This window comes from Cnephaeus nilssonii, assembly GCF_951640355.1.
Source record: "Cnephaeus nilssonii genome assembly, chromosome: 9".
NCBI classification, from domain to species: domain Eukaryota; kingdom Metazoa; phylum Chordata; class Mammalia; order Chiroptera; family Vespertilionidae; genus Cnephaeus; species Cnephaeus nilssonii.
Window position 1 is genome coordinate 12,721,188 of NC_137080.1, and position 22,530 is coordinate 12,743,717.

Consider the following 22,530-nt stretch of genomic DNA (forward strand, 5'->3'; position numbering starts at 1 on the left):
TTTTCAAACACCTAAACACCTATTCAAACAATGTCATAAATCTTTAAACTAACTTTATTAATTAGATATTTTAAAGCTTTGCCCCACACTAATACCCCGAGCCTGGTCTTGAGAATAATCACAGGGACACTGATTGCTGTTTCATTAAAAACTGAGGGTAGCAAGCTCCTTGAACAGGTTGCTCCACTGCTGACCTGTAAAGACGTTGTATGAATTATGTGCTGTGACTTGTACCTGATCTAAATTCTGTACACAGAACACATTTCAAATCACCAAGGCTGATTTGCCACCTATTGTGTGAATAATGTGAGCAAAGCTGAATCTGTAAAACACTGGTTTTATGCATTTGAAAACCTTGAGATGAAAGCCGCTTTGAGTTTGCTGCATCCAAATGACTATAATTGTCCTTACGCAAAATTTTCCTGGTGAGTCGACTGCTTAAACCATGGTTAACAGCTTGATGTGGGGGAAGTAGAGGCCGTAGCTATAAATCCAGTCCCATGGGGTTTTGTACCAAGGCCCTCTAAGTACCAAAAATTGAAGAGTGAGAAAGGCCGCTTAACAGACTTCCACAAGTCCCTTTTTAAGGGATGCAAGCAATCCTTTTCAGGTAGATTATCTCTAAATTGGCTACAGATCACCTTTGATAAATTTCTGCACTAGGGTTACTCATATGCTGCAATTTAGCCTGAAAATGCAGGATGTTATGGAAGTATAGAACAAACCCCCCCCCCCCCCAATATCTAATATACGGTTCAGTAAAATATTTACTCCATTCACACTTCCGTTTTCTGCCAGTGCCCCACCAGCAGCACAGCGGAAGTGGTCTGTGGCAGATGGGAATTCCTGGAGAAGGAGGGAAGGGTGGTACGGAGAAATAATCCAGGGCTTAAAGAGAGACTGAAAGCCCCATTTACCTGGCATTACCTTCCATTATGACTGGATGAGTGGGAAGAAAGAGAACAGTCCAGGCACCCTTAGGCACTTCAAATTCCCCCTGCCTCCCAATGCATGACGAAGAAACAGCAAAGCATCCTTTGCTCAGAATTGTTTGTCCCTTAATAGAGGAGGCCTGTACACAACAAGTTCCATTTAAACTAAGTGCTCCCATCCTTCTTGTCCACTTGCCATTATAAATAAATGCCTTTGATTTGGTCAAGTGACTGCATGCCTGGCATAGACAGAGCAGTCTGCAGCTCGGTGGGAGGATTAAAAGATCCAGAAGAAGCTGAGGTCCCGTCCTCTGGTGGGAGGATAATGCTGCCTCCTGTCTTTGCCGGGAATGCCCTCAGGTACAGGGCCAGGTCACCGGGTGCTCATCAGAAAATCACTTTGCCTGAAGCCACCAGAATGGCTTTCTGAAAATGTCTCTCCTTTTTCACAGTTACCCCGAAGTCCTTAATTAAAAATGCCATTTTTTCCTCCCACTATATTAAAATGGCACAAAGTTTGCTCTCTAGTCCTACTGGATAAAATGATAATCATCATCATTATCATAATTAATGATGATGATGATGCAAGGGGAAAAAAAGACATTGTAAACTCTTTTTGGGTAATCAGTGGCTGGAATGAGCTACATTCCATAAGAAGCGACATACTGCTTAGATGGAAGTGAAAATGTTGGGTAACGAGTAAATTAGTGATAGAAACAACAACCCGTGCCCTTTCCATGGATGTCTGGAGCTGGCTGCCTCACTAAGCAGCTGGTTTAAGAATCTGAACACTTCGATGGCTGGCTTAGTCATTTCTTGTATTAGGATAGTTCTCCAAGGGAGGTCCTGGGCCCAGCAGCAGCAGCCTCTCCATCAACTAGGATCTGGTTTGAAAGGCAAATTATGGAGCCTGGCCCAAAACCCTATGAATCCAAAACTCTGAGAGTGGGCAATATGCGTTTTCACAAGCCCTCCAGACAATTCTCATATACTCTCAAGTTGGAGAACCACTGTTCTATTAAAGCTGGGCATTATCAAACCAATTTTCTAATATTCTGTATTTCAGTAAGTTCACAATCAGTGGGCAGGGAAAAGTTTCCAAAGTTAACGGAGAGGAGAAATGAAACTATCCTTAGGATATAAATACTAGACATAAAGCAGTGATTCTCAACCCCAGCTGAATATTGGAATGCCCGAGGAGGCTTATAAAAATGTCAGGAACTGACTCAAAACCAACAGAAACAGATTGGGGGGGAGGGAGGCAGCAATGATATATATGCTTTTTAATGCCCTAGTGATTCTAAAGCACTGGGAAGGTGGAGCATCACTGACAGACAGTGAGTAACCATAGCGAGACAGTGAGACCCTTGATAGAAGTAGCTCAGTCTAGGAACAAGGAAATAGAATGTGAAGGTTTACAGCAGTGGTTCCCAGTGGGGGGCACAGGCCCCACAGGGGGCAATTTGATTTTTAGGGGGGGTGCAATTTGAGAATGAGTTATCAACAGTGAATTTTTTGCTTTTCTATGGTTCTAGGGGCCTCATATACAGTATATAAATATATGTTGTGACATATTTATGCATTTCAGTTCTCTATGTTTTGAAACTTTATTTGCTATTTTTCCATATCACTTATTATTATTATTATTTTTAAACAATTTCTTAGTGATTTATTCCTCAGTACTTAAACTGTCCTTTTGTTCTTTTATTTTTCTCTTTCATGGATGCCATGTTCTTTGGAACCATGTTTAGTGCAAGTTAATAATGGCCTTTTCGGCTTCCTCCATGTGAATAGGAGTTCAGTTTTTGAATAATAAGAATTATACATCACGGGGGCATCAGGATTTTAGAGATGCTTAGGTGGGGCATGCCAAAAAAGGTTGGGAACCACTGGTTTTCAGCAAGGATGCATACACCTTTCCAGAGACTGTTTGTACCATGCTAATTAATAGCTAGCATGCGGGACTTGGAAAAAAATTACATTTTATTGCCTTACACTCTTCTTAAATCTTATGGATTAAACAGTTCTTACTTCGAGAGGAGATAATTCAACAATAAATATAATTCTGGAGAGGAAATTGTTTTGACTCTATAGATGAATCCCAAAATAACTTAAAACATAAGAAATGTTTGAGCATGGAGTCACAACTATCCCACATGGACTACATGGAGACATTCTCTCCATCTTTCCAGCTATTTCTGCCAATATTCTCTTCCGTCCTGGCCTGAGAAAATGGGACTTGAGCTTGAGAATGGATTAGAAGCACTGAGTGGCTTAAAAACTGAAGACTACCATAAGAAGGCATGAGAACCAAGTTAAGTTTTAGCTATGTTATTTTATCATATACCATATTTCATAATAACACTTCAGAACAAGATCATGAATTAATAATTACAATTTACATTTACTTCATGGCATTTGCAATGATTAATCTTCTAGATATTAACTCATTAGATTGCCACTAAATTCTTATGAGGTCATCAGGACAGATACTATTATTATTGTTATTTTAGTTTTATGTATGAGAAGACAAACTCAGTTATATGAATTATCCAAGGCTAAGAGCTAAATTGACAATATTAATAATGGCAGCTTTAACAAGGGTAATAATATTCTAATGTCTAACATTAATAACTGTGCTTATCAGAATTAAAACCTAAAGTGTCGTTATTATTGTTTCCAGAAGAGTTTAAATGGCCAAATTAATTAAAGTAGGGTAACCCAATATAATAAAATATCCAATCAGAAAAATAAAACCATAAAACTGGTTAGCTTAAAATTCTTGGTAAGCCTGTAACTTCTTTTTACCTTTTCTAGAGTTCGTAGAACTTTGAATTTAACAGACCCATAGCACATGTAATCCTCTCTAATAAAAGGGTAATATGCAAATTAACCATCACTCTGCTACACAAGCCATGCCCACCAGCCAAGCCACGCCCACCAGCCAATCAGGGCGAGTATGCAAATTAACCCCAGCCAAGATGGCTACCAGTGGGTTTCCCCAGCAACAGAGGAAGCCAAGCTTTCCACACACTCTGGCGGGCCCAGGCCTCCACTCAAGGATACAAAGTTTCAATTATAGAAGGTAAACAAATCCATGGATCCAGCAGGAGGCTTGGCTCCGCTCCAGGCTACAAAGTTTCAATTGTAGAAGGTAAATAAATTCCAAATACCAGGGCCTCCGCTTGGGTCGCCAGGGGCATGGCCAGCCTGCAAACCACCACAGGCCCCTTGCCCAGGCCCACGCCCCAAGGGAACCCCACCCTGATCCAGGACACCCTCAGGGCAAACCAGCTGGCCCCCACCCGTGCACCAGGCCTCTATCCTCCTATCTAATAAAGGAGTAATATGCAGATTGACCATCAATCCAACACACAATATGGCTGCCCCCATGTGGTCAAAGATCCTGCCCCCATGTGGACACAAGATGGCCACCACAAGATGGCCAGCAGGAGAGGGCAGTTGGGAGGCACCCAGCCTGCAAGGGAGGGCAGTTGTGAGGGACCAGACCTGCAAGGGAGGGCAGTTGGGAGGCACCAGGCCTGCAAGGGAGGGCAGTTGGAGGCAATCGACCCTGTAGGGGATGGCAGTTAGGGGTGACCAGGCTGGCAGAGGAGGGAAGTTGGGGGCAAACAGGCTGGCAGGGGAGCAGTTAGACATCAATCAGGCTGGCATGGGAGTGGTTAGGGGTGATCAGGCTGGCAGGCAGAAGTGATTTAGGGGCAATCAGGAAGGCAGGCAGGCGAGCAGTTGGGAGCCAGCAGTCCTGGATTGTGAGAGGGATGTCTGACTGCCCGTTTAAGCCCGATCCCACCAGGATTGGGCCTAAACGGGCAGTCAGACATCCCTCGAGGGGTCCCAGATTGGAGAGGGTGCAGGCTGGGCTGAGGGACACCCCCTCCATGCACGAATTTCGTGCACCGGGCTTCTAGTAAAAGATAAAACTGTAAGATGTGGCTCTGATTCCTGCTCAGGGTATACCACTGCTACAGAACACTTTTTAGGATACCTAAGGGCTATTTTACCTCTTAGAATATTAGCAACTCATTAAAAAACTTTGATCTGCTCATACTCAGGAAATTTGCTTCTTGATATTTTTTACATTGTTCTTATGATGTAAGAATCTGAAACCAGCTACTTTAAAAAATCGTTGGCAAATTTAATGATCCAGAAATTTATATTTCAACTGTCAAGTAAAAACACAAGAAGATATGTTAAAAACCTTTTTAAAATATTTAACCTAATCAGATTTTCTTTCAGTTTGTGTCTATTTAATATTTAAGCATTTTACAACACTAACGTACTAAGAAACCCAATAAAGGGGCTAGTGCCTTTTGTCACAATATATATAGTACATGCCTCACAAGGGATAATCTTTCACTATTAGAAAACATTAAGTTATGTACTATTCTTAATTAAGGCCCCATTTCAGTTAAAGTAAAGCAATTTGCAATTTAATTATCATAATACAAACTGCAATGTAATTAATGACAGAGTATGCATTTGCATTGGATAATGAGAGTAGTCAGCGAATAAAACTTCACACAGCAGGAAATAAACACAGGTGACAGAGTTGTACCGCATTCATCACCTTGCTGACTAATGAGAGCCAGAATGCAGATCAGTCATTCCCCAGACATTCCTCGATACGTGCAATAAACACACATGCTGCAGACAGTTCTGCTAACCTAATATAACCACCAGGAAAGTGTCAGTTCAGAACAGCCCACGAAGACAAACAAGTGATAAAATGGTACATAGCTAAAACGAACTCATTTATCAAGAAAGACAGAATAATTATTAGGAATGCCCAGAAGGTATGCCCTGTGATAGAAATGAATAATGGGAACAGTACCTATATTATTTGAAATTAAGCACACATTTTAGGAAACTCAAAATATAATAAGTTTACTCACCTGGACTTGAATTATACGTGTGTGTGTGTGTGTGTGTGTGTGTGTATACACACATACATACATACATATATACATATATATATGTATATATATGAAAATGGTGAGATACTTGATTTTACAAACTACAGAAGTGATTTTTCTTCTTTAGGTTGGAAGAAAAAATGAACATGGCCTCTTGCTAATCGTAACAAGATCAGACATCAAATTTTGACGTTTACACATTAGAGAAATTGAGTTATACCCAAATCTAATCTGTTAAAAAGGCAATGGTTTCCGTTTAGCAGAGGTGTTATGTAAGTTATGCATTGTCATTCTACTGTTGTGCTGGTGAAGCAAGCACGTCCGCCCAATCAGGTGCTGCATATACCACCATGGCGTTTGTTCTGTTCGTTCCATCAAATTACCACCTGCTATTAAATCACAATTCCGACTAATTTACAACTTAATACACAGCTCTTGAATTTGTTACAGAGGTAGCAGAAGAAATAATTATAAAATACTTTCTTTTTTCTGAACAGATTTTGGGACAGAGTTCCTAATGTAGAATATAAGTAAATTATTTAGGTTCTCTGCTATTCTCAGTTTGCACAAGTACTGAAATCCAATTTGGCTTATTGGTGTTTTGGCTCCAAATGCATAAACCTCCCCAATTTAAAATTCTGCTTGTTTTAAATTCAATTCAGTGAGATCATATTATCTCTCATTGGCACAGACTAGCTTACATTTGTCAATTACACGAGTGAATGTATAATATAGCATATAAAAAAATATATATTGTGCTTAAAGAATCATGCTGTAAATACCTGGAGGGAGAGACCATGCCTGTTTTCTTTTTTAATAAAGTGAAGAGAAGAGGGCAATCTACCCAGGACCTGGCATAAAACCTTCATCAGAAAGGTTCTCAAATACATGCTTATTTATTCTTTTTTTTTTTTTTACCAAGAAAAAGTAAAGAAAACAATTATCTTTAGGCAATAACCTGAATGCTCGAGAGATGTGAATAGATAAGACCAACAGGTTCACATTTTTGTGAGCAGACAGTTGCTGGCAAAGAGCAGCATCCATAACTATTTTCAGAATTGAGAGGGAAGAGCCGAATTATATTATAGATGGCATACTCTGTGCCTCTCCCATCATAATTATTGCCAAGAGTTTCAAAGCCAGTCAACAGTGAACGCACAGCTATTCTAAATAGCATCCTCAAGCACTTTTTTTCCTCTTGGGCATCCTTCTACAGACACTCCCTTATTCTGGGAGAGTAATTAAGAAAATGTGCTTGTGCCAGACATATTTTTTTCTTCTCTTCTTTGAGCCTTCTACTGGTGACAGCCTTCAAAAACCTCCATGGCAGCTGTCCCTTATCCCCTTGGCCCAAACTGTAAACATACACAGATTCGGATAAAACAGCATATATATCTAGGTTGACATCAACAGTGTATCCTGAAATGTAATTATTGCAGGCAAATATGAAATGTTTTCTTCCAAATCAGCTTCACAGCTGGAAGGAGAGGGGACTCGATGAGTGGATTTGGTTGGGCAAAGGGATTGGAGGAGTTTAATGAAATGATATTATTAATAATTTTGCCAAGGCTTTTATTGTGGAAATTTGGGCAAGTCACTGCTATTTAGTAAGTGGAATTGCGAGTGGATAAAATATATAATAAAAAATTCATACAGGATGCCAGGAAGAAATTAAAAGTTTGCCTATCAGCTGTCAAACAGTCACCTGATTTCCTCTAGTTCCACTTGAAAACATTAGATAACACATAAATGAAATGGCACATTATTTTTCACCACATCCAATTTTTCTATAATCTTTGAAATTAAATAATAACATCCATATAAAACACTGTAAATGCAAAGTAAGGTGTTAAGAAAAACTTGAATGCCCCATTTAATGAATTTTCAAGAAGCACAGATAGGAAAGATCGTAGAAGATTCAGTATTTAATAGTTTCTAGAAGTATTCCTTTATGCACCAAAAAATATCTCCACTGTACACTGAGGACAAATTTCCTAAGGAAAAAATCCTCTTGCTGTTAGAAATAAACACTAAGTAAAGTTAAGTATGCTTTAAAATAATCCAATTTCTTATGCTTATTTCAAGAGAGGCTAGAACTAATTAAATGATATCAGCACCTTACAATAATTGACCGACTTTTTGCAAGGAAGTAGGACCACATGTCTCTCTATTAGCTTTAGTACCCTCTTATCTAATTTCATTACCTTCCAGGAAGCAGCAAGAACTAGTTCTGTGAAATCCTAGGGTAGAGGATTGGCGTGATCAATCACTCCAGTCTTTTAAATCTGGGGTCCTTGGGTCGTAAGTGGGCTCCTATGGCACGGTTTTTGCTTTTGGAAACTGTAAAAATATGTGTACTCAGGAATATGCAATTTATGAGGAGAGGGCCATGTTTCATCAGAATTTCAAAGTGGCCTGTGAACCTGCAAAATTTCACAAAAGAACAACTAAAGTAGCCTAACTTCCAGTTTACAAATAAGCCTGGAGAGTGGAAATGATTGCTCTGAAGACAAACCTACAGCACCTATAAAATACCTAGAACCAGGTCTCTTGATAACCAATTAGCTAGCTCAGTGTACTGTTCTGCCCCTATCATTTTTCTCAGAGCTACTAGGTAGGGGAAAATGTGTTAAATGTGCACAGTGTTTTTATAACCAGATCTTATTTCAGGGAATACGGTAGTTTCTAGGTCAGAATACTGTCTATAAATCCAAAGGCTGAAGATGTGGAAGGTAATATAGATGGTCTACATGAGTAAAAAAAAAACTCTAACAAATGCCATGCTGCCTCTAAGCCAAGCTCATTGCCACGGCCTTGAGACCTGTGGTAGCATATGCTTTGGTCTTCAAGATCACAGAGAAAGCCTTAGGCCCCTTAAAGGGGAACACAGATCCTGAGATATCACATATACTAGAGAACTACCTCAGTTATTAACATGGGCCAGCTGTGTGGTCTCTTCCCACCTCACTGCCTCAGCATCACTGCCCCTGGATTCCCCCTCCCCCGACGATTACAGACATAATCATTTCAAGGCATACATATATAGCACACAAATGAAAATACTGCATGACATTTAACTGATGATTTTTCATAATTAATTTTAGGAAAGAATGTCATAAAATAAATAATGGAGAAGAAATCTCTATTAATCCTGCCAAGCCACCCTGTACAGTTTCTTGGCATTTATAAAACAAGAAAGCTGTTTAATTAATGCCTATATATCACGTGTGCATAAACATCAAAGTGCGTATTCTAGTTCTACCATTTATCTATAGCATGATGTTAGGCAAATGACTTAATCTGCCCGTGACTCGAGTTCCTTGTTATTAAAATGGAGATAACATCAGTGCTGACATTATTGGATTGTTGTGAGCATTCAATGTGGTAGTATGTACAAAATGTGTATAACAAAGCTTCATATTCTATGATTTTATAAACAGTTCTCATCATCATTATCAACACCATTATTATCATTACCAAGAGGCGCATATGCAAGTAATTACTTATGGGGAAGAAGGAGTTAAGAAGAAAGCTTACGATAAAATTGTTTATTAATGAAATGCTCAAGCTATCATGAAAATCCAAGCTGTTCCCTGGGGAGAATACCAGACAGGCTTCAGCCCGGGTTTGTCTTGGGACCACACTCCCATGGACGTGTCACACCAGCGTTCTCCACCCAAATGGGATGCGAGGGTTGGTTTGATCTGGGTCAGTGGAGCAGTTCCCCTCCCTCCTGCACCTGTGGGTGGGGCAGCCTCGGGTGCTCTCAGTCTCGCTGCGTGGGAGATCTGATTAGTCCAAGTGTCCTACCTCTGGAACGTTTTCATGACAATTTTAAAGGTAATGGGAAGCTCTTGGAATCTACGGAGACAGTTTTTCGGATGCCATGTCACCATGAGAATGAAAACCTCAAATCATGTCTGGCTTGGATGACTGTTGGGGTCATGCTATCCCATGACAAGGACCCATCTAAGGCCATGGGACACTGAAAAATTAGTAACTTCCAACACAAGGACAGATGCCAAGACTCCCAATGGTGGAAGAGGCTGACATCATACAAGTAATTATCCATCCAGTGTCTATTTCAACTTAAAATACGTTGTCAAAAAATGAAGAGTTTTACCTTTTTATATTCAGCAATGCCCAAGGTATTCCAGAGGGAGTATGAAATGCAGGTAGCAATTTTACCCCAAGTTCCACTGCTTTCTCTCGAAATATCTGAAAAGTTAAAGAGTCAAGTAAGCTACGGTTGTAAGCAAAACAAACTGTACTATATTGCTATTCCTAGCACTTTTCTACTTTGAAATTTTCTATACATGAAAAAAAATTAAATTATCTCAAATTAAAAGAAATTCCAAATAAATATAATTATCTAGGAAAGCAAGAATGGTCCAAGGGCCATGGTGCTATAGGGCATTTATTCCAATGTTGGTTGCACATTAGAATCACATAGGGAGCTTTAAATAATACAGATGTCTGGGTTGCACTCCTGAGATTCTAATTTCTATGGTTTGGGGCTTCCAGATCAGAATAGTTTAAAGCATCACAGGTGATGTCAGGTGATTCCAGTGTGCAAGCCAGGAAGAGAACCACTTATTGGTGGATAAGTCTTGGACTAAAAATCAGGATATCTGGTCCTTTTCTCTCATCACTTATTTATGAAGTCACAGTGAAAGAAGACCAGGGGAATGGAGGTGGGTCTTTCTGCATCTACTAGGGTTCAAGGAATCTGGAAAAGGGGCTGTGCATAAATGAATGAAGAGACTAGAGAAGAAATATGAATTTGGAAGGCATTTTGGGGGGCCAGACGGATACTTAGTTCTAGTGACTAACCTCTCCAAATCTCCAGACCCCTGCCTTTTTATTTTCACATTTTGCCCTACAGCAAAGCAGATATACATATCCAAGGTAAGGTTTAGTGAACAATAAAGTATTATCAGGTTGGGGGAACTGCCCTCAGCTGTTCCAGCAGCAGGTAATAACATGCAAATTTTCAGCCCTGCTGAAAGAGTCCATTCAACCTTCTGAGGACTTCTTGCATTTATTATGACCTGCTGGACTTAGCCTCCAGCAGTAAAGGTTAAAGGGGACCAAATATATGGTGATGGAAGATGATTTGACTTTGAGTGGTGGGAACACAAGGCAATATACAGATGATGCATCATAGAAATGTACACTTGAAACCTATGTGATCTTATTAATCAATGTCACTCCAATAAAATTAATAAAAAAATAGAAATAACACCCACAAAAAATAAAGTTGTAAAAAGACATATTATTATAAGTAATCGATATGGCCTCTTAGCCCTTGAAGGTTTTAACTTCCTCTAATGATAAGTGTAAGTGATTTGAAAGATACAAAGTTAAATTAGGTACAGATTCTACCCAGAATTTAGTAAAGAAGATAACTAAATACATATCTAGAACACAGATAAACAGGAGCTGGAGATAAGATTGTCTAGGAGTTCAGGGAAGTTCTGAAGGCTGAGTGGTAGAGAGGCACTTCTGTGAAGATTGTATGCAGCATATACGAGGGGCTAATAATGCTGGAGACTGGGGTGAGGATGGGAAGTGGAGGGCGCATCCCTGAAGGCATCGGTCTAAACCCAGGCGGAGGTGAGTGGGGACCTGCAGGAGAAATGGGACAGGCCAGTAGAGGGGAATGCTGCTAAATAAGGTCAGGCACACGCAGACAGCGCTGGCCTAAACTATGGAAGGTCATAAATGAAAGGCTAGGAATTTTATTCTGTTAAAATGGAAAAATATTGACAGTTTTTGAGCAGCCAATTCACCGGAGAGAATCATGCTTTAGGAAGGTTAATTGGTTGGCATCCATTCGTAGTTCTGGTCCAAAGACAAGCACGGAGTTAATTTACTCGTTGGAGGAAGGACGGCTCGAGCTGTGGCAGCAAGCAGGTGCCTTACCCCTGCTCCTTGTCACATGGAGCGCCTGAGCGTGGGAGGCTGGGAACTAAACATTTCCCTTTGCCTCTTCTTCAAACAAGGGAGATGCCAGAAAGGCTGGGGGAGCCCTGAAAAGCAAAGGCCTCGCCCAGCCAATGGGAAAGCATTAGTGAAAGCACTGTCAAAGCAGTCAGTATGGCCTGGCCGGCATGGCTCAGTGGTTGAGCATCGGCCTATGAACCAGGAGGTCACGGTTAGATTCCCGGCCAGGGCATATACCTGATTTGCAGGCTCAGTCCCTAGCGGGGGGAGTGCAGGAGGCAGCCGACCAGTGATTCTCTCTCATCATTGATGTTTCTATCTCTCTCTCCCTCTCCCTTCCTCTCTGAAATCAATAAAAATATATATTTAAGCAAATAATAATAAAGCAGTCAGTGTGGCTTCTCCAGAGGATGGGTTCCAGTCCGCAGCGCCTGCTCCCAAGACCTGAGTCTCCCCACACAGAGACCTGGGCACGTGAGCTCCCACACTGAAGACTACCCTGTAATACCAATGTTGGCGCTATTTCTAAGACCCTACTCTTTTGGAATCCCACTCTCATTTAGTAATGAAAATTAAGAAAGTAGTGTGTTTAATGTAAAACATGGTACCTCTATTTTTTTCTTTTTTTTTTTTTTTAGCTATTTCTATATACTACAAATGCCTGGACTCCAGGAATGTTAGTTTATCTAAATCAATTGTCAATCAAACATTCCTGGAGTCCAGGCATTTGTAGTATATAGAAATAGCTAAAAAAAAAAAAAGAAAAAAATAGAGGTACCATGTTTCTCCCCCCCACCCCCCAAATTATTATAACTCTCTTTAAAGTGGATAATTTCCTCTTCTAACAACTAACAGTGCATGGAAAGAGAGGAGAGAAAAAAAAAGACCAAAAGATATATTCTTCCTCCTTTCTCTGCCTTACCCTAGAGCAGTGGGCAGCAAACTGCGGCTCTCGAGCCACATGCGGCTCACGAGCTGCGGTTTGCCGCTCGGTTGACTAATGAGTTTGCCAACCACTGCTCTAGAGAATTCCAAGTTCTCTTCTGCTGTATGGGATTATCCAATTACTGCTCAGCCATCTCTTGACTTTCTAGTTTCAACCCAATTTCTTAAAACTGTAAATTAACTCTTTTTCAATAAACTTATAAGAGATAAAAGTCAAACTATGTAGTTAAAACACCATCGTTAATAGTATAATCTTATGGCATGTGAGTTACGGGTTCAGGCTTTAAAAATATTCTTCAAATTGGGTAATCTTGGACAAATTGCTTAATCTCCCCATGCCTAAATTTCCTCATATTAAAATGGGAATAACAATAGCATTTACTATTTTAAAGGCTGTGGAAAGAAATGAACACATTATTACATTTAAAGATCTTAGAATACATGGCAACTAACTACTCTAAAAGGTTAGTTGTAGTTTTCATAGTGATGATAATAATGGTATTTCCCCAAGAACTTTCCTTATTTAACTGCTTGAAATTCTTTCTGGTCTTGGCCTTTACCCAACTGTTGTTTTGGTACCTTCTACTCAAGTTCTGTATGTGTGTGTTCCCTCCCCTAATACACACACTCTTAATCATAAGCATTCATTCTCAAGAACTAAACACTCAGTTCTTATCACCTGTTTGAATTCCTAAATTCAACTTCCCATTTTAGCTTTAGTTCCGTACTTCTATTTGGGTGCTCACATCACAGTTTGGGTGTCTTGTTGTCTCCTGACACTTAACATGTCCAAGGTGAAATCCATCATTTAATGTCCCAGGCAAACTTCCCTAGTTCCATCACTGACATTGACTCTGAGTCCCTGGTGCTTGAGAGTGCGGGCATTTTGACTTTAGATTTATTGCTCTTCAGTCCCTGAAATGTCTCATATATAGCTCATTCCCTTTCCATGATAGGAGCATAATCCATATTTTCATTGCTGGGTACAATGAAATGGCATGATGAAAAAGAAGGTCCTCCAATCACGTCTACCATTTTCTCTTTTTAGTATCCAATGTTCTTGTTTAAGAAACCATACTGATTCCCTCTGTTTAAAATATCAGGTCAAAACTGGTCTACTGACCTTTCAATGACATCTATCAATCTATTATCTTCTGTTCTCTCAAAGACCAGTCTGACTCTAGCTTGAGTCTCATGGTCTCAAGCACTCACTCAAGTTCAGTCCATTCTATTATCTGTTTTTTAATGTTCCCCAGCTTTATCTTTATTGCGATATAATTGATATATAACACTGTGTACAACATGATTTGATACATATAGAAATGATTACCACAATAAGGTTATTTAACACCTCTATCTTTGTTTTTATTGGTGATGCCACCTTACCACCTTTAGTATATTTATTTACACAATTCTCTCATCCTGAAACACCCTTTTCTGTCTCCTTCTGGCCCATACAATTTAACCCATTATTCAAGGCCAAGGCCAAGATCTTTTCTTTCTGTGAACACCTACATTGGTATCACACAATGCAGCATTTGATTCTAGAAAGCAAGATACCTTCCTTCCTTCTTTTATCCCCAAGTAATTTTTTTTCTAAAAGTAGAGAAAAAACCCTCAATTTCTTCCTTGTTTCCTATTATACTGGTACATATCCACCTCAGATGAGGTCATTTGGTTTTTAAATGTATTGATAACACAGTATTTCTGTGAGTAGCATGGGGGAAGATACTTATATTCTCAGTCAACAGGAAACAATGGCACTTCCTGTCTCAAGGTTTCTGTCTTTACTGGTTCCTCTGGCTGCAATGCTCTTTCTCTCCACTTTCCTGTTTCGTTCTTAACTTCAGCGACCCCTTTAAATATCCCTTTTTAAGAGAGGTCTTTTTCAATAACTCCCCAGAAAGTTGGCCATTCTCATTTATTGTTTGTCATATCATCGTTTTAATTTCCATTTCATATGGAAGCCTCCAAAGCATGGACTTTGCCTTATTGGGTGGTGGTGGTGGTGGTGTGTGTAGCATCTAGCAAAGTAACTGGTGCTCAATAATAAATGTTCATTTAATAAATAGACATACCTGGGGCACTATAATGAGAAACCATTGATATTCCAGTGTTTGCAAACCGCGCCATCCCATTCCACTGGTTTCTACTATTTGCAAATAATTATGTCAAGTATTCTGGAGTCTTGAGCACAATTACAAAAGAGTTTTGGATTCTAACATTAAGCTATTGATGCTTTCAATGAAATCATATGTGAGCCGGAATCAGTTCCAATTCTTCATGTTTGATTTACCTTCTCCCGAGATATGAAGAGAGGTTACTTGGGGGAGGAATCTAGATCCTCAAAGAGAACATCTTTCTAGCTAACATGGCCAGAAGGTAATAAAATTCCAAACTAGCTTATCAAGTTAATATTATTAAAAGAATAAAGGAGAAATGTCACAAATCATTCTAAAGGGCAGTTAAATTTTAACTAGCACATCTTGGATAATGTGCTGGGAAGCAAATGATCACAAGTAGTACACTAACTGGTACTTCAGCACTCCTTCAAATGGGCAGGCACAATGGACAGAGGGCTGAGCCCCAGCCAGCATGTGGGTGCTAGCACTGGCTCGACCGTGGCTTCAATGGGAGGCCTGCACCAGTCACTTAACTTTTCTGGTTCTCAGTTTCCCCAGTAAAATGGGAGAGCAGGGCTCATAATCTCTACTTTTGATTTAACACTGAACCCCCCCCCCCCCCCCCCCCCAGTATTCAGAAGTCATAAAGCCAGTACTGAAATGAGACTGGCAAAAGAGCAAAATTATGCTCCTGTTGTATGAAGATAAGTGCTAACTTGCCACCGGATTCTTCGTCAGTCTTGATTTCCAGGGTTTGTTGGTACTTATATTTGGCGAAGAGGATTTTACAAAGTTAAAAGAACAAGATGAAAAATGACAGTAAATAAAATGCAATCCATGTTGACAATAGATGTTTTCTATTTTTTTTTTAAAAAATGACCATTAAAATTAAATAGGGTATTTGCGCAAGTCACCAATCAGTTTGAGATGGGCAAACATCTTATGATTCAACAAGAATCTTCAGAAAAATTCTGCGTAAGAGAGATCCTGATTTCACTCACAGTAAAAATAAAAACTAATATATGCTGAAAGAAGGGTGGTAAAATATTATGAAACAGCTTATAAAATAATCTTTAAAGCATGCAACTCACAAATAGGGTTAGATAAAAACATTTATGGTCTAAAGTTAAGAATTTCAAAATAACTACACCCAAACTGTATCTTTTCAATTACACTTAAGTAAGATCATCACCGTCTTTGATCAATGTTTAAAAAACGTCAGATTTTAGAGTCTGTCCAATAAAAACATTTATCTTTTTACTTTACCCTCACAAATAGGATTAGACAAGGCTGTAAACAAGATGCATGGCTTTCCTTGCTTTACTGGTTTGCAGATCCCTGGAGAACTGTACAATATATTTACATGCCAGAGCAAAGAGTTAAGAAAGAAGAAGCGAAGAAGAACAGGCAGCGCTGGAAAGAACCAGTTTCAGTTCAGGCATGCTTCGGTTTAAATGCACAATCAATATCAAAGCCTGTCTTCAAATGCGCTTGCTGAAAACTTCACTGTTAAAAGATCAAACACTGATTTTCCCCCATTAATAAAAGCAGAGTTTACCTATTACTCATTTTTGCTACAAAAAGCTCTCAGTGCAAGATGCCAGAGAAATGATAAATATCTGGCTGAACAATAACGGAAATAACCCATATATTGTTAGCTGAGCCGATCAACACACATAAGATGAACCAATTTTAATCCTTCAACTTATTGAGCTACTCTGGCTTTTCAGTTTAGAGCGGAACCTCTAAAGGTTAAATACTCAAGTAAAGACATATAAAATAATTAAGACAGCAGGAATTTACAGCTCGAAGAGACAGCCAAGGTCTACTATTCCCCTAATCGTGGTTTACAGTTGAGGAAACTAAGGTTCAGAGAGGCCCTCTTCTAGTTCAGTGCTGTCACAGGGGATGGTATGATGGCAGCTACAGCCAAGTGAGTGCTGGGTCCACGCCACCTCAGATACCTGCAACGCCTTTGATGTAGAGGGACGCCCCCTGTGAGTCCCTTGTATGGGTCTGTGTGCACATCCTCACTTTGCTGCCTGTTTTTAATCTTTGCATTTTCACTCTAATTAATTAAAATCCCAACTGAAATTTTTAAAATTAAAATATTTGTTTTATTTCTCAAATTGCATTATGAACATCATTTTTTTTTTCAGGTTGATAGGTTTTAATTAGATGAACACTTTTGTCGATTGTTTTGTTTTTCTTCCCTGTGATTCAGTACAATTCAGTCTTTAGCTTTTAGGCAATTAGATGAAGTGAGTGTCCTTCAATTTTCTGAAAAATTAAAGCACTAAGATCTCCTCAACTTGTTTATTCAAAACATAAAGGATATGCATGCTAACCTGCCAGTAACCTTGAGTTGAAACTTAAGAAGAAACAATATATATATATATATATATATATATATATATATATATATATATATACACATACACATATATATATTAAAAAAAGAAAAGAAGAAACAATTTAATTGTACCTTTGACTTGAGTTTCTAATCTATGAAAGCACAAAGTTTAAAAGCAAGAAGAATACTACTTCTTATACTTTATAAATCTAGATGCAGAATGCAGTAGTGAATAGGCATTTTATTTAATTATTTATTTATTTTTAAAATATATTTTTATTGATTTCAGAGAGGAAAGGAGAGGGAGAGAAAGAATAGAAAATATCAATGATGAGAGAGAATCACTGATTGGCTGCCTCATGCAGGCCCCCTACTGGAGATTGAGCCCACAACCCGGGCATGTGCGCTTGACCGGAATCAAATTCAGGACCCTTCAGTCTGCAGGCCAATGCTCTGTCCACTGAGCCAAACAGTCTAGGTCATGAATAGGTATTTTAGACTTAACTATCTTTATAAAAGATATTTATTTTCATGAAAAAATTAATAGCAAGTTAATTTTTTTAAAGTTTGCTTTTATGCTATCCCCCACTCACAAAGAATAAATGTTGATAAATGAACACTGATTTTTTCCCCTGAGGCTCTGATTTCATTCCCTGGTTCCTGAGTTGGCAAGATTTTCTAAAGTTAAGAGAGCAAGATGAAAAATGAAGAGGAAACTGGGGAAATTTTCGGGCTGTTGTTCAAGGTAGACATCACCAGTATCCAGGTATGCAGAAACCAATGCTACCTAACATCTGGAAATTGTTTGTGTTTTCCCTGAGCAGAAGTTAGGGTCAAGGTGGTAACAGACACACTGAACAGGGAGTCAGGAGGCCCAAGTTCAAGTTCGCACCTGCTGCTCACTAGTTCTGCACCATGAAGATGGGTAACTTCACTTCTTATCAGTATGGAACTTTCCTGAGAGATAAGGGGCAAAGATACATAAGTGACAACACCAAGAAATTATACTGGAGGTCTGACAGAGAAAATAGCTTGAGACATAATTAGGGTCCTTCAAGAAAGTGTCTCCCAAAGAACAAAGTTTGTTGTAGAGATAAATGGTGCAGAGGGGGAAGCTGGGAAAAATACTATAGTATGATGATAGAAAATTATATGTCCCTCCTCTAACATGCATTCCATATGGAAGCTAAAAGTGTACAGAAAAAGGAGAGGAAAGGCTATTTAGCTCCTGTGCTTAGAATTAGTCTGAGGTGTTCCCCACATTGTGTTATCGTAGATACTTTAACACCAGTAAATAACAGCAAAACAGTCCAAACCATTACACAATGCTTAAAAATGAGTTGTTGAGCTGCTCATTTTATCTCAATTTATGTTTAAAAAATGGGCAAGTTGCCAACATGATGTTCTGAAAAATATGCAGTATATTGTTAATAACATTTAACATTAGATAAGTATGCCAACTAGTTTCTGAACCCACATTTCATACCAAAAAGAAAACATTTTAAAATAAACCATGCCTGCTAAAGACACAGGAATTATGAAAGCATGTACCCTATCTAGCTATGACTTCTAACATAATTTGTGAAATCTATCACATAGAGCTTGTTAACATGTGATATCACAGCGTTAAAATAGGGAGTGTTCTGTTTATTATTACACTTGCAGGTAAACAGCACAAACCACTTGGAATATACAAAATTTGGACTTGGGAAACCTTTGTTCATTAGAAAGATAAGAGGAAGAAAATAACAGCCTTATCTATGCAAGTATATTATGATTCCCGGGCATTTTTGGGTTATGTCCCAGACCCCTAATCTCACTGCTAAAGAGTATTAAAATATTTATAGTTTAACCGTTTTCTTTGCATTGATTTCAAAAACTTGTTAAGTTCTTTTGATTTAGTGACATGTACAGGGATCCTGTCTTGGTGACTCAGCATTAGTATCACACGCAGACTTGGAGTTGGGGCCCCGTCATCAGCTGCCTGGGCTGTATTATCTTGAACATTCACTTCACCCGCTTTGTGCCTCAGTTTCTAGGTAGATGAATAGGGAATCATTCTCCCAAATCACAGGATATTTAAATGTGATTAAATGCACAAGTGCTTTTTAAAGAGCTGTAACAATAGCTATCATCTTCATTGTTCTTTGCTACAAGATAGTGGTTTCCTCAGGAATAACTGAAAGATGTTAGCATTCTTTGTCCATACCAATGGACCAAAAGCTGCTGAGCTTTTTCATGTCTGCATTGTATGGTCCTGCTCTTTCTTCCGGTGATTAGATGTCAGCTGATTACAGCGAAGATGACTCACTGTTGCTCCCCTTCTAAGTTGGAGTAATTTTGTAAACAGTTGCCTGTACCAGGGCCTGAAGTATCTACCTTTTGGGAAGCGAATAAACTTCAGGAAATGTGCCCTTTTTGTGTCAGATGACATAACTTGAACTATGAACTCTATAGGTATGAAAAAGCAGTGAATCAGTATATTATTTAGCGGTAATAGTTTGCAGATTTACAAAATAAACTAAATAGCCATATCTACATAGGCTTTTCTTTTTTGAATAAAAAAGGCAAAATGTAAATTAATCTTTTTGTTGTTGTTGTTCAAATAAATGGAAACCTATCTGGTTGTGCATCTAATACCATTAAGCTGGTGGGTTTTGTTTTGTTAATGTTGTTGTTAATCCTCACCCGAGGATATTTTTCCATTGATTTTTAGGGAGAGTGGAAGGGAGGGGGAGAGACAGAGAGAAGCATTGGTGTTCGAGAGCCACAACGATTGGTTGCCTCCAGTACATGCCCCAGGGGATCAAGTCTGCAATGAGGTACATGCCCTTAACCAGAATCGAACCCAAGATCCTTCAGTCGGCAGGCTGATGCTCTATCCACTGAGCCAAACTGGCTAGGGCAAACTGGTGGTTTTTGATTTCTGCATATCTCCTTAATTATATACTAGAGGCCTGGTGCATGAAATTTGTGCACTTTGCGGGGGGGGGGTCCCTCAGACCAGCCTGGGTCCCCTTGCATTCCGGGATCCCTCGGCAGATATCTGACTGATGGCTTAGGCCCGGGGGAAGTGGGCCTAAGCCGTCAATGGGACATCCTTAGCGCTGCCTCAGAGGTGGGAGAGGCTCCCGCCACAGCCACTGATGCTGCGCTCACCAGTTGTGAGCCTGGCTTCTGGCTGAGTGGTGCTTCCCCTGTGGGAGTGCACTGACCACCAGGGGGCAGCTCCTGAGTTGAGCATCTACCCTCTGGTGGTCAGTGCTCGTCATAGCAACTGGTCATTCCGCCATTCAGATTTGCATATTAGCCTTTTATTATATAAGATTACACTGATTCCTCTAAGTACCTCTGGGCAAAGAGTTCAAAATTTTATGTCAGCTGATGGGGGAACATTTTAAATTATTAAGTGGTGATGCTGCTGGACAGAAAATTTGGGAGCAGTGCAATTGTTCTCATGGTTGTTCCCCTTGGCAAGTTGACTGACCTCTCTTAGTCTCGGTTTCTTTATTTACAAAATGAAGAAAAATATCTTTGCACCTTAGAATTCTGAGAGGTTCTCTTTTTCCTGTTCTTTTTTCCCACACCCAAATTAAAATTTTCTCATTATTCAACGAACATATTCTCATTATTAAAAAACCATAAAATTGTCAAATAAACAAAAATTATAGAACATCATTAATCCTATACACCCAAACACACTATTGTTAACATCTTAAGCATCTATCCTTTTAAATAGTATTGACTGCATTTTTTTTTAAGAAAAATGGTATCATTCCATAGGTACTATGTTGTAATGTTTTAAATCCATTCCAGCAACTGAATCTACATTAAATACAACACTCTATGTCAGAGCTTAGCAAAGACTTTCTGTAAAGGACAATGTAGCCAGTCCCTTATTATTTGACTCTTGGGTTTCCATTGCTTTGATATTACAAACAGCAGTGGTATGAACATCGCTGTGTATATTTATTTGTACACATGACTTTCTTCAGGGTAAATGTTTGAAAGTGGAATTTCTGGTCAGAGGGCATTCGTTGATTCATTGACTCATTCACTAACTATAGTTGCAGGGTCAAAGCAGCCACAGACAAAATGTAAATGAATGTGTGTTGGTAATTTGCCAATCCCTGGATTGTTACCGTGATTGAAAGCGTCTTAAGTATTTTTCATTTAAATTAAGAAGTTTTAAAATATTTTCATATATACTATTTCATGACAACACTGCATCTGCTTTTAGTAGATCAGTTATATTCTTACAGCACCAGAAATAATTCAATGAAACAATGCCTTGTATTAATAGCAATCACCATCAGAATATCAAAATGTCACATAACTCAATACTTTTCTATTAGAAGAGTTTTGAAAATGTAAAATTGAAATAATTAGAGAGGCATTTTCTCTGTAAAATACAAACAAATATTAACCAACAGGACATATAACATCTCGTCCATTGTGGCCACTCTTGCACTATCTGAACACTTTTTAAAGCTATTAGACACACACACACACACACACACACACACACACACACACACACTTTAACATAGTTTAAACTTCCTCATTTATAAACTTTTAAGAAGGAACTTCTTTTATAATTCTGACCTTTTAAAAATGTCATTTCACTTACTCAACAAATATTTATTGAGTGCCTATGTCCTACATGCCAAGTTGCAAGAGGCACTTGGAATATGTAAGTAAACAAGACGGCTGTGGTCAATGACTCATAATAATACTTGTTTTTGAAGTGGAACAGTGGAGAAACATCCACCGAGTAGTATTTTATGATACACAGGAAAGAATGAAGTAATAACTTCCATTTCTCCTCTAAAAACAAAAAACAAAAAACGAAGATGGATAAAATATTGTTGTGAGTGCTGCACGATGTAACCAGGCAAATCCTCGCCATCATGATGCCTGACCATGTAAAATTGGCCACAGCATCACAGAGATGGAGAAAGAAGATTGTGTAAAACTGTAGAGAAAGTTATCATTTACGTGTATTTGAAGATGGTAAACTCAGCTTCAGATAAAGCAGGCTTCCCCCAATAGGATCTATGCACATCAGGTGTACATCTTTTCTTCTGTGACTGGTGGATATCTTATCATTCAGGTGGGAATCACCTTTAGTAGCTGAGAAACTGATCTATTAGATCTGCTCAAAAGAACAAGCTCTAATAGAAAGACCCAGATAGCAGCACTGTGTGTTTAAAAAAAAGTGAAACCCATGGACGGAGGAAGACAAATCCTATATAATAAAAGCCTGATATGCTAAGTGTCCAGTCTACCATTCA

At 39.0% G+C, this 22,530-nt stretch overlaps 1 protein-coding gene across 1 annotated transcript in view; it reads right to left on the bottom strand.

The window, feature by feature from the left end:
* MAN1A1 (mannosidase alpha class 1A member 1) overlaps nt 1-22,530 on the bottom strand; it is a 151,380-nt gene that overhangs the window by 46,832 nt on the left and 82,018 nt on the right. The window contains exon 6 of the mRNA XM_079780508.1: nt 9,993-10,087. Within this exon, the coding sequence (XP_079636634.1) occupies nt 9,993-10,087 (95 nt within the window). The remainder of the gene's footprint in view (nt 1-9,992; nt 10,088-22,530) is intronic.